Source organism: Argiope bruennichi, chromosome X2 (assembly GCF_947563725.1).
Source record: "Argiope bruennichi chromosome X2, qqArgBrue1.1, whole genome shotgun sequence".
In the NCBI taxonomy this organism is placed as follows: Eukaryota; Metazoa; Arthropoda; class Arachnida; order Araneae; family Araneidae; genus Argiope; species Argiope bruennichi.
Window position 1 is genome coordinate 114,847,792 of NC_079163.1, and position 12,555 is coordinate 114,860,346.

General features: G+C 28.0%; 1 protein-coding gene across 3 annotated transcripts in view; it reads left to right on the forward strand.

Moving 5' to 3' along the window:
* Nucleotides 1–11,917, forward strand: part of LOC129960483 (regulation of nuclear pre-mRNA domain-containing protein 2-like) — a 30,840-nt gene extending 18,923 nt beyond the window's left edge. For all 3 annotated transcript variants that reach the window (XM_056073950.1, XM_056073951.1, XM_056073952.1), the window contains 3 exons: nucleotides 1,025–1,200; nucleotides 2,800–2,929; nucleotides 8,675–11,917. In XM_056073950.1, coding sequence (XP_055929925.1) covers nucleotides 1,025–1,200; nucleotides 2,800–2,929; nucleotides 8,675–9,408 — 1,040 coding nt within the window. In that variant the 3' untranslated portion in view covers nucleotides 9,409–11,917. The remainder of the gene's footprint in view (nucleotides 1–1,024; nucleotides 1,201–2,799; nucleotides 2,930–8,674) is intronic.
* The last annotated feature ends 638 nt before the right edge of the window (nucleotides 11,918–12,555 follow it).

The following is a 12,555-nucleotide window of genomic DNA, read 5'->3' on the forward strand; positions in this document are numbered from 1 at the left end:
AAATTGAATGTAGAAACATATCAGAATAGGAAACTCAATTTTGAAACATGTCAGAAATCTTTCTAGAAAATATCATGTTTCATTTCTTATGGACACATACTGAAAATTATACATTTCTATGTTTAGTTTGTAGTAAGAGTTAATCTTTTAATTTGAGCTTTTTGTCAACAGAATAGTAACGATAATAAAGGCTAATGTTTTTCATGTGTACATAATGTGCTCATGAGAATTAAATTTTATTTTGTAGGAAATAAGTTGTTTGAAAAATATGCTTGAAGTATTTTTAAGAATCGATTAGGAATACAAACTTAATTCATGCTAAAATAATTGGTATTTTTGAAAAGAAAATTTTTTAACTGTTAAGATGATGAAAAATTAATATTTATGCTGTAGTATTTTTGTAAGTTATTGCAGAAAAACGTCAAAATTCCGTTCATTTTTAAATTAATTATAATTCTAACTCAGATTTAAAAAAAAAAATGGTTCACAATTCCGAACTGCATTTTAATTGGGGATTAATGACATATTCTGCAAAACTTTTAAGATTAAAAAAAAATCGCAAGCGCATTTTAACATATTCTCGTGTACTAATTGCTGCTTATTAACTGCAGAATATGCATTACATCTACAACTTTTGCAAATTTTATTAAAATGTTTTGGGAAAACTAGTAGAAAATTCAATTATCATACTCTGAATGGCATTGTGAAAAAAATATATGGTTATGTTCGTTGAGTGGTATTTTTATTAATTTAATATAAAATTTAATTAAAGTAAAAGTACTTTTAATTACAGTAAAAGTTTTAAAATGATTTAGTTGCAATTCTCAGAATAAGTACCGAAAATGTCATGATTTTTCCCCTTCTCATAGAATTTGATGGATATTCTATTATACTATTTTAGGGCTACTATTTTATCCATCAACGAAACCTTAGCTTCCGTCAATATGACTTTGTAATTGGGTTTTCTTTAAAAATTATTAATCCATTAAAATAGTTTTTTTCAATGTACATTTTTTTCTTTTAGAGCAGGATAAATATCTGGAGATGTTGAAAAAGATAGATTCCTACCAAAGTCGTCTTGAAGAACGTCTAAAAGCTGCTGACAATGAACTCAAAGCTAGGAAGAATGTTGTAAAAGATTTAGAAGACAGTTGTGTTTTTTATAATGCTCAGTATAAAGATGTTAAGAAAGTTGCCAATGTAGGTATTCTTTTTTTAAGTTGTAAAGGTGTTAATCTACAATTATTAGATTATTTTATCCAAACTTCAGGCATGAAGTATTTTTTCTGATCACTAATATTTAATTATGGAACTAATAATACAGTTCATGCATATATGCAATTGAATTGTCTGAGGTGAATGTAATGAAATCAAAATAATAAACCACTTGGAGAATTTAGATACACATAAAATTATAATGCTATTCGTTTTTATTGTTTGTGCTTTCTAATTCAATTCTATTTATGCATCTTTTCAAAATCTACATTTAACATTTTCCATTCTTCTTTAATCTCACTTGGGAATGTTTGATTATTCCTGTACATACATACATATATATTATTATGAATCTGAAATGTTGCTTCTCAGCACAATTAGTTCCATTATAGGAAACACCATTTTACAATCAGCTCTATTGAATGTCAGATCAGTGACACCATGCTTGGTGACAGAATGGATGATGCTAGTATTTTCTGGAAATTGTTGCGCTAGGACCAATTGAAGCTGAGATATGCTTGATTGTTTGAGACCCTTCTCTCCTCTCCTCCAGAAATTATAAAAGGCTGGCAGTCCAAGTTGAAGAAGTTGTCTTGTAGTATAGAATTTCATAATGAATCAGCAGCCAATTCGATCAGTTCAGGGTAGCTGAAGCAACTGGTGGACTGAGCTGCGAGGCAAATCGTGCAGTTTCTTATAGAAGCACCAGCGTGTCGAGTGTGGAGTAGCCAGTCGCATTGTTGTGTCAGCAGTTGGATACAGCTAAAGCGAGGTTATAGTGGAGAATTGCAGGCGTTTGGAGAGACCGTAGAAAATAGTTATGATTCTTTTCTCCTGCTGAGTTCTGTCTGGTCACTTTTTATGATGTGGTTATTTTTTCTACTGATTACTACTTATGGGCTGCTGTTTGTTCTAAGTTTGCTGCTGTGTTTTGCGTGTGTAAATCTCGTCTATGTATTTGTTTTCTCTGTATTCGTGCCTTCATATATCAATAAACATCGTTGTTTGTTATTGAGGCTTGTAGGTTGTGTTACACCATATATTCACTACAAGTGAACCAGTTGACTTAACAGACGTAGTGGAGAGATTTCTGTAACAATATGTTTAATATAATATGGTGGCGGAATTCAAAAGAAAAAACTAATTTTAAAGAATTTTTTAGGGTTGTACGGAATTTTGTTAACATATGACTTGGCAAGTTTTATTAAACTTTATGCTTTGAAAATCTGTTTTTTTCTCTGAGTTTTTTAGTGAGGTCTTAACAAAAAAAATCAATGTAATAAAATTTGACTGATGGCCAATTGTGATACTGTCTAAAATTAAAATGGAGATGGAGCTAATTGTTTTCATCTTTTATCAGTTGATTCGAATAATAATTAAGCCAACACACCATTCTCTATACTTCACTCTCTCTTTTTAATTGATGCAGATGTGGTTTTGAATTTAATTTCTTATGAAGAGTACAAAAGCAATAAAATTAGTTCTTGATTTGATTTAAATCTTTTGATATTGCGTTTTATATATCAATAGCAATTTAAAATACTTCGGAAGTTCCTTTGTTTCAATCCGTATATCCTTTTTCAGGCATATATGGCATATGGAAGAAGACTAAAGAACGTGGAAAGTAAATTATCTGAAAAGATGTTGTTATTTTCGTCTCAAGGTGAAAACAGTTCTACATGTTTTTCTGAAAGGAATTCATGTGCATCACCAGGTAAGTTACTTATTTTAAAACTGTAGCAAGGTGATTGTACAATGTTGTTTCAAAAGAAGAATTTTTGAATGGTGGAATAAATAAAAGGGGGTGTTTGAACGTATTTCTTTTAAATTTAATTCCATATTAATGTCTTTAAGATTTCAAACTAATCATTGATTATGCTTATTACTGAAGTAAAATCAGTATTGGTGGAATTGTTGTGGTACTTTCTCTTGAATAACATATAAAATATCTGTAAAATTTAACATTTTCACCAGTGATCATATGTCAGCATATTTATGTTAAATTAGAATGTCTACCAGTGTGTGACTGTCATTCCAAAATCCATGATTGAAGAATTTTTATCAGAGCGTCATGAAAAGTGCTGAAATTCTAAAACCAGTTTTAAACACCTTAAAAGTGCTTGTTTTGAAAATATGATCCTTTAAAAGTGTTTAATTTTCTCTGGATATGCAAAGACAGCATCCCCCCCCCCCACATTGAATACAATAATGCGAACGCATAATCATCGAAGCTTGTTTATTTGATGTATCAAAAACGAAAACCAAGAATAAGAAAGAATTCGGACAAGGAATCCATTGTGAAATAGATACTGGGGTTTCCAGACACATATTTAGATAGCACATAATGAACCTTTTTTCCCTGCTTCCTCTTTCTTCAGCAATGTGCATTGCCATTTATTGAAATACTGGAATAGTTATGATGAAGGGGCAGCACGGAATGTGTACTTCTCCGTACTTGCAGCATCTGGAAAAATGTTTGAAAAAAAATGTTTTTTAATTTCTCAAACACTAAAAATTTTTTTGATGTTTGAGATCTTGAAGAATTTTAGTTATGCCTGGTAAGTGTGTGTTTGACTTTTTGTGTGTTGTTATTAAAAAAGAATATGCATATTGTTAAAATCGATGAAAAGCAAAATTACAAGAGGATGAATTGGGTACACCAAATACATATCGAACATGGTAGAGGCTTTTGAAAAAAATGTGTTGTGAAGCATCTTTATTATGTTGTTTCATTCGATCATCATTCTCATTTATATGAGGTTTTGGAGAAATCCCTTGAACAACTTATTAGATTGATTTTAATGTACTATATTGAATTAATTGCTGTGTGTAATTATGTTGATTCTTGGAATATTATTTTTAAACACAATTTGTAACAAGGATTTTTATTAAAATTAAATTCAAAACAATATCATTACTTCATCGAATTGTGGAGTCAGGTTAAACTTGTTAATGTTTTGATAAATAAAATGCTTTCTTTGCTTTAATTTAAAATGAAAACCTTTTTAAGTTGTTTACTGGTTTACTGTGTTGTTAAATTTTAAGACATTGAGATATATTATCTCATGCTAGTTTCAAAAAAAATGCTTCAATTAACATTTTTTATTTTTATTTTGCTTCTAATTACAGAACAGACTCTTCCTTAATTTCACGAATTTCTTAGTGTTATTTATTTGAACTAGAAGTTGTTAAAGCATTTTCGTTTCTTTGCAAAATATATATCGGATTTTCTGCAATTTTTTAAAGCTAAAATAATATTTATATATATATAAGTTCAAAAGCAAGTTTTTATTAAACTTTTAAAATGCAAAACAAAGGCCTTTACTAAACTTCAGAAATAAGAAACGATAAGACAATTTTTTATAGTCTGACCATTTCTTAATACTGCTGTTCTTTTCTATATAAAAATTGACCTAAAAATTTATTTAGAATTTGGTATTGTTCTATCATCAATTTCGTGGCAGTTTTGCTAGTGGTATGATTGTAGCTATTCCAGAATACTTATTTCTTAGTTTTATGACTACAACTAAAGTTTCTAAATATAACAAATGAGTACAGGAGAAAATTTACACCTTTTCATCTCAGATATGTCGAACCTCATTTTTTGTTACTCATTTAAAAATCATATTCAAACTGTTTAATCATGCTGTGCTACCATCAGTTTTGCATTTTCAGAAATTCTATGTCCATCTAAATAAACAGGTAGTTTGTTAATTTTCAGAGATATTGAAAAAACGAAATAAATATTAAAGTTTAAATAATAAACATTTAAATTAATTTTAAAAAATTTGTTCAATAAAAACTATGCATTGTTATAAAACAGAAAATATTATATACTTGAAAAATTTTCATATTTTCATATTTACTTTAAAAAAAAAAGTGTTTTTTCCTTTTTTGGGGGACGGGGGGCTAAGCTTCTTAATTAGTACCTAATCATTATAGCAATTTCTCACAACGCACGAGAAAGCAGGTAGTTTGATTGCTGTATTTAACACTTTCTCTGGAAGAGAAAAAAAAATCACAAAACTTCACCATATCTGCAATAATGTAAAAATACCAAATCACCATATCTGCAATAATACACAAATATCATTTTTTTTTTTTTTTACTTGAAAAACTTTTTAATATTTTTTTCTGATATGAAAAAAGATATGTTGTTTGAAAAATATTGATTTAAAAAATTCCTGATTGATCTTGCTTTTAATAGAAAAACTTATTCCTTAAATTTGTGATTTTCTTCATAAAGAATTCGTTGAGATTGTATCTATCAATAAATCGTCCAACTCCAATTACTGATCCAATTTTGGCAGTCTTTCATTCATATGAAAGCTTGCAATGTCTAAGTATGTAATCCATAGTCATTTGCCCTCACTTACCTTCCATTTTCGAGAGAAATTGGGGGGGGGTTGCTTTTTCTGTACGGTATCTACATGAAAAGTCCAGAGTTCGTCAGTCACAACCACTGGATCGATTTCAAACAGTTTAATTTTATATGAAAGCTTATGGAACATAGATACGTCATTATTTGTCGGCTGCTGTCCATTTTGTCCATTTCCGTTTTTCAAAGAGATTGAGAAAACACTGCTTTACTGTACACTTACTCTCCATTAAGAAAAATCATTATCCTATTTACAATTTTGAATTGTTTTGTTTTTTATGAATGCTTACTGCCTTTTATTATCTAATGCAGTAGACATCTACATTCTACTTCTCAAAATATACTCTTAATTAGAATTGAGATTTTTTAAAAATTGGACGAGGTCTCTGAGCATGGGCCCATTGATGATGTATTTGTCATGAAACTTTAGATCAGTTAAAATGATATCAAATTCAGTACAAGAGTTGTTGTTTGAAGATTAATTCTATATCTAGACAATAAGTATATGAATGGTGAGCAGATAGTTGATCATCGAACGCTGCTAGCCTTAAAAAGAAAAAAAATTAACTATGAAACAGTTTCAATTAAATGACCTTTTAATGGTACATGCCAGCAGGGAACAAAAGGCAATCTGGCAAATTCACTAAGACTTTTATATCTAATATAAATTACTGAAATTCTTTTTGCATCATTTGCTGGTTTCAGTTTACTGCTGAATTAAATGTTAACTAAATCATCCTTAATTTTTATTTTTTTAAGAGATTAAAAAGGAAAACTGAGAAATAAATTTGTTTCAATATATAAATGTATGGCTTATGGTTAATTTTTTTGATTTATATGGTTTATGAAATTTTGTGATTCAGGTTGAACAGTTTTTCTAAATAACATCAACGCATTAATGCATCCTATATGTAGTATAAGTTGCATGTTACTACTGTGTCTAAATTAAGCATATTCCTTTCTTTTATATTATTAGCTTTTTTTAAAGAAATCCTTATGTATTCTCTAACTCCTAAATTATTGTGAACTCTTAATTCACACCCTTTAATTAGATTTAAGTAAAAAATATCATTACTTTGATTTTTTTTTTTTTTTTTTTTTTTTGCTTGCATTTATTTTTGGCATAATGAAAGGGAGTTGAATTTAACTTTAAATTTTCTAATAAGATTTTATATTTTAAAAATCGTTTAATATGTCAAAACGTTTTTAAAATCATCTTTTTTTTTACCAATTTTTCAATAAATTTTTTTAGAAAATTTCACAATTTAATTTTGTTCTTGATATTTGTAACATAATGTATAAGAAATTTACTGAAATGTATGCTTTAAATTAAAATGAATGTTAAACATTTGATTAAAATAATGACAGTAGGAAGAGGGTGAAGCTTTAAAAATGATCTCAAATGTTAAATAAAGGTATATCATCATTTTCGCAAATAAAAAAAAATAACAGTAAATTATTTGTCTTTTCAATTGAGATTAATAAGTAATAAGAAGATAGTTTGATTCTGTAAGAAAAAATAAAATGATAACAGTAAATTCTTTGCTTCTCATTTAAAAAAAAAATAAGATTTTAATTATTAAATCAGATTTTTTTTTAAAAAAATGTTTGCCCTCAGAGGAAAAAGTACTGATCATATCTTCATAATGCAGGGTATGCAATTTGTAATTGTATTGCAAGATTTTAATTGATAGAATTCTGAGGCTTAAATTTTTTAAAGGCCAATAAATATTTTGATTATGGGAAACTGTGTAATTAATATTGTTTGGTATTGTTTTGATACACTTCTGTTTATAAAAAATAAATCATGTCACTTGGAAAATTTTTTATTGAAAATAGTGCTCCTGAATTTTTTGAGCTTGAATGAATTAATTTTTGTTTTTCAGTTATGTCAATTAATTATTACTGAATATTTAACATAAAAAGATTTAAAGGTCATAACTATTAGTTGAAAAGCAATCAATGCATATAACCAAAACTATTCCTATTAATTCCTTACTTTCAAACCTTTGGAAGGTAATGGGACTTCATTATGTTTGTGCATGAAAGAAACATATGGATTATTTCAACACACAATTTTTTTAAAGCAGAATGCATTTAATATAGTAAATGATAATTTATATCTATTTGTTTTAAATTCAGGGTGTTCATTCTGTTGGAGGCTTAATAACTAATGTTAAATTTAATAAAATTAGAGGAATATCAGTATGTCCATTGAAAATTATGCTCCGATCAGTGTAAAGAATAATATTCTATGTTGTTTGATTGTAACTATATTATTGAAAAAATTACATAAATTAAATTATATAAAAATCTTTTGGCTCTGTTAATTGTATTTAATAAAATAGGCTTAGCTGGTAATAAAAAAAAAGCTATATATTTCTGAGCTTAAAACTGACTAAGCTTTGAATTCCATTAGTTTAAGCAAATCATTAATGTGAAAATTTTGTTTGATTGATTGTCTGAAGGTAACAATCGAAATTGTCTAAAATGATATCCAGTGCTTCATAATTGAATCGGTTTATCTAAAAATTGTGGAGCTTTTTTTTTTGTTTAAATTGTTAGTTATTATTATAAATGAAAATTAAATTGTTAGTTATTGTTATAAATAGAAAGCATATATTTCTATTTATAGCTGATAAGATTATATTAAAATGTATATAATTCAGAGTTTGTATGAAAATGAACTTTTTTTCCATTTTGAAGTAATTGCCTTATTCTAACTATTTGAAATTAACTACTTCGATTAAAGTGTACCTATATCTTTTATATTAAATGTACAATCTTTATATTAAGTTTTTTCATTGGTTGAACTGCAGTTGTTGTTAAGCATGAATTTGAGGCCAAAAGTATAACTTCTCTGTTAAAGTAGTCACTGCAAAAGTGTACACTTGTGTCAAGTTCAACAATTTATGCATGAAGTTTGTGAAAAGGGATAATTTCACTATGTAAGATTGCAGAACTTAGCTCATATCTTGGCTGCTTTTTATGTTCTAGGGAAATTCCAATAGTTTTATTGCATTTCTTTTGAATATCTTAGTTTCTGTGTATTTATTATTATTCATTATTCTTTTTTTCTAGTTATTGATACTTCTTCCTTTGACCATGATAATGCAAGTGTGTCTGGAACATCTTCAAAAATATCACCTGGTTCAATCAAAGGGAAAAGACAAGACACAATGCTTAGTTCTGACAAGTTAGAAAACCACACTTCATCCTGGAGAAAAATTTCCAAAAATTCTGTGTCAGATTCTACTAAAAGGTATGGAAAGGAATTGGAAAAGACTGTGCAGAAAAGACTAAAACCATCTCCTAAACCAAAATTCAGCAAATTAGCAGAAATATTTGCAGAAACAAAACCAGCTTCTGAAAGACAAATGAATCCTGAATCAACCCTTACTAGAACATCTGATCTGAAATGTTTAAGTATTCCAAATATGCAAAATGAGACCATTGCAGATTTACAGATAACAGCTGATGAGCAAAATAAAGTACCACAAAATATAAATCTCATTTCTGCAGAAAAATCTTCTAATCAGGAGACAAGCATGTTAGATCCCTTAAATGAAAATGAAAAAACAGAAAATGATAACGAAATAGAATTTTTACTGGAAGAGTCTTACGATACGAAGAAGGCTAAATCAAATATCGGTGTTGAAAGAAGGATGGGACTTCCCCTTCTGTCCAAAGGGAGAAATATTTGCACGAATGCTCATGAAGAAAAACATTCAAACAGCAATCAACCTTCGAATATTTGTGTGGAAGGGGAAAACAAATCTTCAGAAGACACTACAGAGGAAGAAATGCTAAACTGAACAATCCTAGTGACACTAGAATTTATCAGAACGAAATTATTATATTTACCGTTTCAAAAGTATTAGTAACTTTGTTGTCACCAAATTCTAAAAAGGTTGAAATGCTTGATGTTATTTCTATTTTGAAGAATGTAAAATCTGGTGTGTAAAGAAGTTCATCTTATGAAGAAATAGTTCAAAATGTTATAATATCATTGTGCATTCTTCTAAAGTAATAAAATGTGTAAAGAAATTGTCATCTGAAATAATGGAATCGATACCAGAGATTCTCTGTCAATTAATACTGAAATTTCTAGAAAAAATAATTAAAATAATACAACTATTATCCTTGTGTTTAATTCAGAAAGTAATTTTTCACAGCAAACTCCACCAAACTTTGATTCTTCATTATTTTCTTCCATATCGTGGATATCTACTGAATTTCTGAGAAACTTTTCTTGGGAAAAATAAAAGCATTCCATCTCAGAATGATGAAGATAATTATGTGACTGATATATCAGCAATAAAAAATTCCATTGAAGCTGGAAAACTTTCAGAAAGTGTAGATTCTGAGAATATTAACACTCCAACCCTGAATTCCAAAGATTCAGGTCAGTCAAACATTAGTGATCAAGAGATTCCATTCTTTGGTACTGAATTTGGAAATCTAGATGGCAAAGACAAAAAATGAGCTCGCTAATTTCAGATGTTCAGTTAGAAACTTGGAAGGCAGATGATAAGCCTAATTTATTACAAACAAAAATTTTTAGAGGGCATCTGTAATAAGTCTTTTCGTTTCTGATTGTAAAAATGTATTTGAGGTCGCACCTGCATCTTTTGAAGATTGCCTGAATACTTACCTTGCACTTAGATCTTTTTTGGTAAAAAATATGCAAATGTCTAGCCCTTCAAGTTTCCCTATACACCCTCCAAAAAACCCCTCAAAATCTGTCTTTTCTTCTGTAGTTTATAGTCAAGATAATTTAGAAGTCATGGACATGGAATGTGATTCAGAATGGAGAAGCTATATAAGCTTGGGAAAACCAGTATATGAAGAACTGCACGTTTGTAAATAATTATAGAATGTGATTATTTCAGTTAAATGAGACTGAAATAACATTTCAGAAAAGTGTAATTTAAAGTAAAACTTTTTATATGCTAGTACTTAATGCGGATGAGAAAGAAAGAAATGATCTTGGAAAATGTACATATGACGATGTATTTGACCCTTTAACTTTTCAGCTCAAGGAACACAAACTTGTTAAGATATCCGTATCCCATACACAGATAGAAATGTTGCCCAGAATTACTTAAATTCTTGAAATTTTAATAATTAAATGAATAATAAAATTAATAATATAATTTTCATAAGATAAATTATATTACTATTTTTATTAACAAATTGTACTTAATTTTTAATTAAAATACTATTAATTAACAATTTTCTCAAAAATATGTTATATTCTGTTCCTGTACTTTTGATTAAGAAATTTTTTTTTATGCTGTAATTTGTTTTAAATGTAGAAATTTTTTTTATTCGTACTACTGTTTTCAGTATTTTGGCGAAGACATGCAAGACTTTTAATTTTTATTTCATGGTTTGTGAATTTGTTTAAGTGCTTTTATAAAGTTTACACATGACTTTGCTTTGATAAATCTTAAGTTTCAGATATTAAGCTAATGTGGATGCTTGGGAGAACACTGCACTCTTAACTAAAATGTTGCAGGTTCGAACCTTGTCATTTTACTTTTGGCTCTCTCTACAGAATCTTTTTTAATATTATTATAATTAATATAATTATATTTAATTCCATAATTTGATATATATTTCTTTTTCTAAAAATAAGCATCGATAAGACTATATGAAGAAAGTAACACAAATGTAATTATGAGAGTATTAAGAAAGCTACTTGCTGATTATAGATATTGTTAAAAGTAAGCTTCCAAAGGCTTACTTTTAATAACTGCATTATCTCATTTCCCAACAGAGAGTAATTTTTAGGCAACAAAAGCAAAATACCAGCTGAAAGAATAAGCGCAAAACTTATAAGAGTTTAAGAGAACTTAATGAACTGAATGATGTTTATTTGTACCCTTATTTTTAGGAATGTGATCTGTTATTTTCAACTTCCTGTATAATATATTATGTATTGTTCATAACAGACCCCTAAATTTACGAATAAACAGAATTGAAGGACTGCAGAAATTCTAAGAACAGGTAATTGATATATCGGGAGTGCATGTCTTAAAAATTTATTTATTAAATAATGTGTTAAAAATTCTCTTCTTACAAGAATTTTATTTCTTTTAAATTGTAAACAATGCAGCATTTTAAAAATAATGTACAAAAGCTATTTAGCAAAACTTTAGAAAATTATATTCAATTAATTTCATAAAAAATTGTTTTATCTTTTACAGTGTGTTTTCTTATGTCTCATTTTTAAATAATAAGACATGCTGTTTTAAGACTAGCTGGAAATGAAAAGATACATATTGTAAAATAAGAAAGAAAAATATTGTAAATAAAAACATCCAGACTACTCAGTGGTATGTTTCAATTTATTCTTACTTTTCATAACATTTCATTTTTAACTAATATACAATTCTTTTGAAAACTGAGAAAAAGTAAGAAAAATTTATTAAAATACTTATTTTATAGAGAAAAACTACTTGAGTGATATTTTTCATTTTTCTAATTCTCAAAATTTTCAAATTCTAATTCAGCAAAATCAGCATCATTTTTTATGCGTCTAATTCGTACTAAATACCGATTTTGAGCAGCTCAATGTTTTAAAAAAATATTTAATATACTTTGAATAAGCTCACAATTTCTCAAATAATAAACAAACCATTCAAAACAACTCAAGCATGATATACTAAACACACCGTGCTAATTCCGCAGATTGAATGTTACCGCCAGAGAAATTTATTCTATTCTTACAAGCAGTTACAGAAATCTCGTGAATTCTCATTAGCTGCAAGTCGGAAATCGCATGGAAAAAAAATAACTGTCTCGCACATCAAAACTAGTCTGATCTATAAAGAAAAAAAAAAAAAAAAGAGGAGATAATAGAAAAGGGCCGAGTTTCCAAATCACGCAATCGTGAGTGGTATTGTTTTGGAGTGTTCCCTGTGTTCTCCCAGTGGCGTTTCAACCCTGAAGAATAC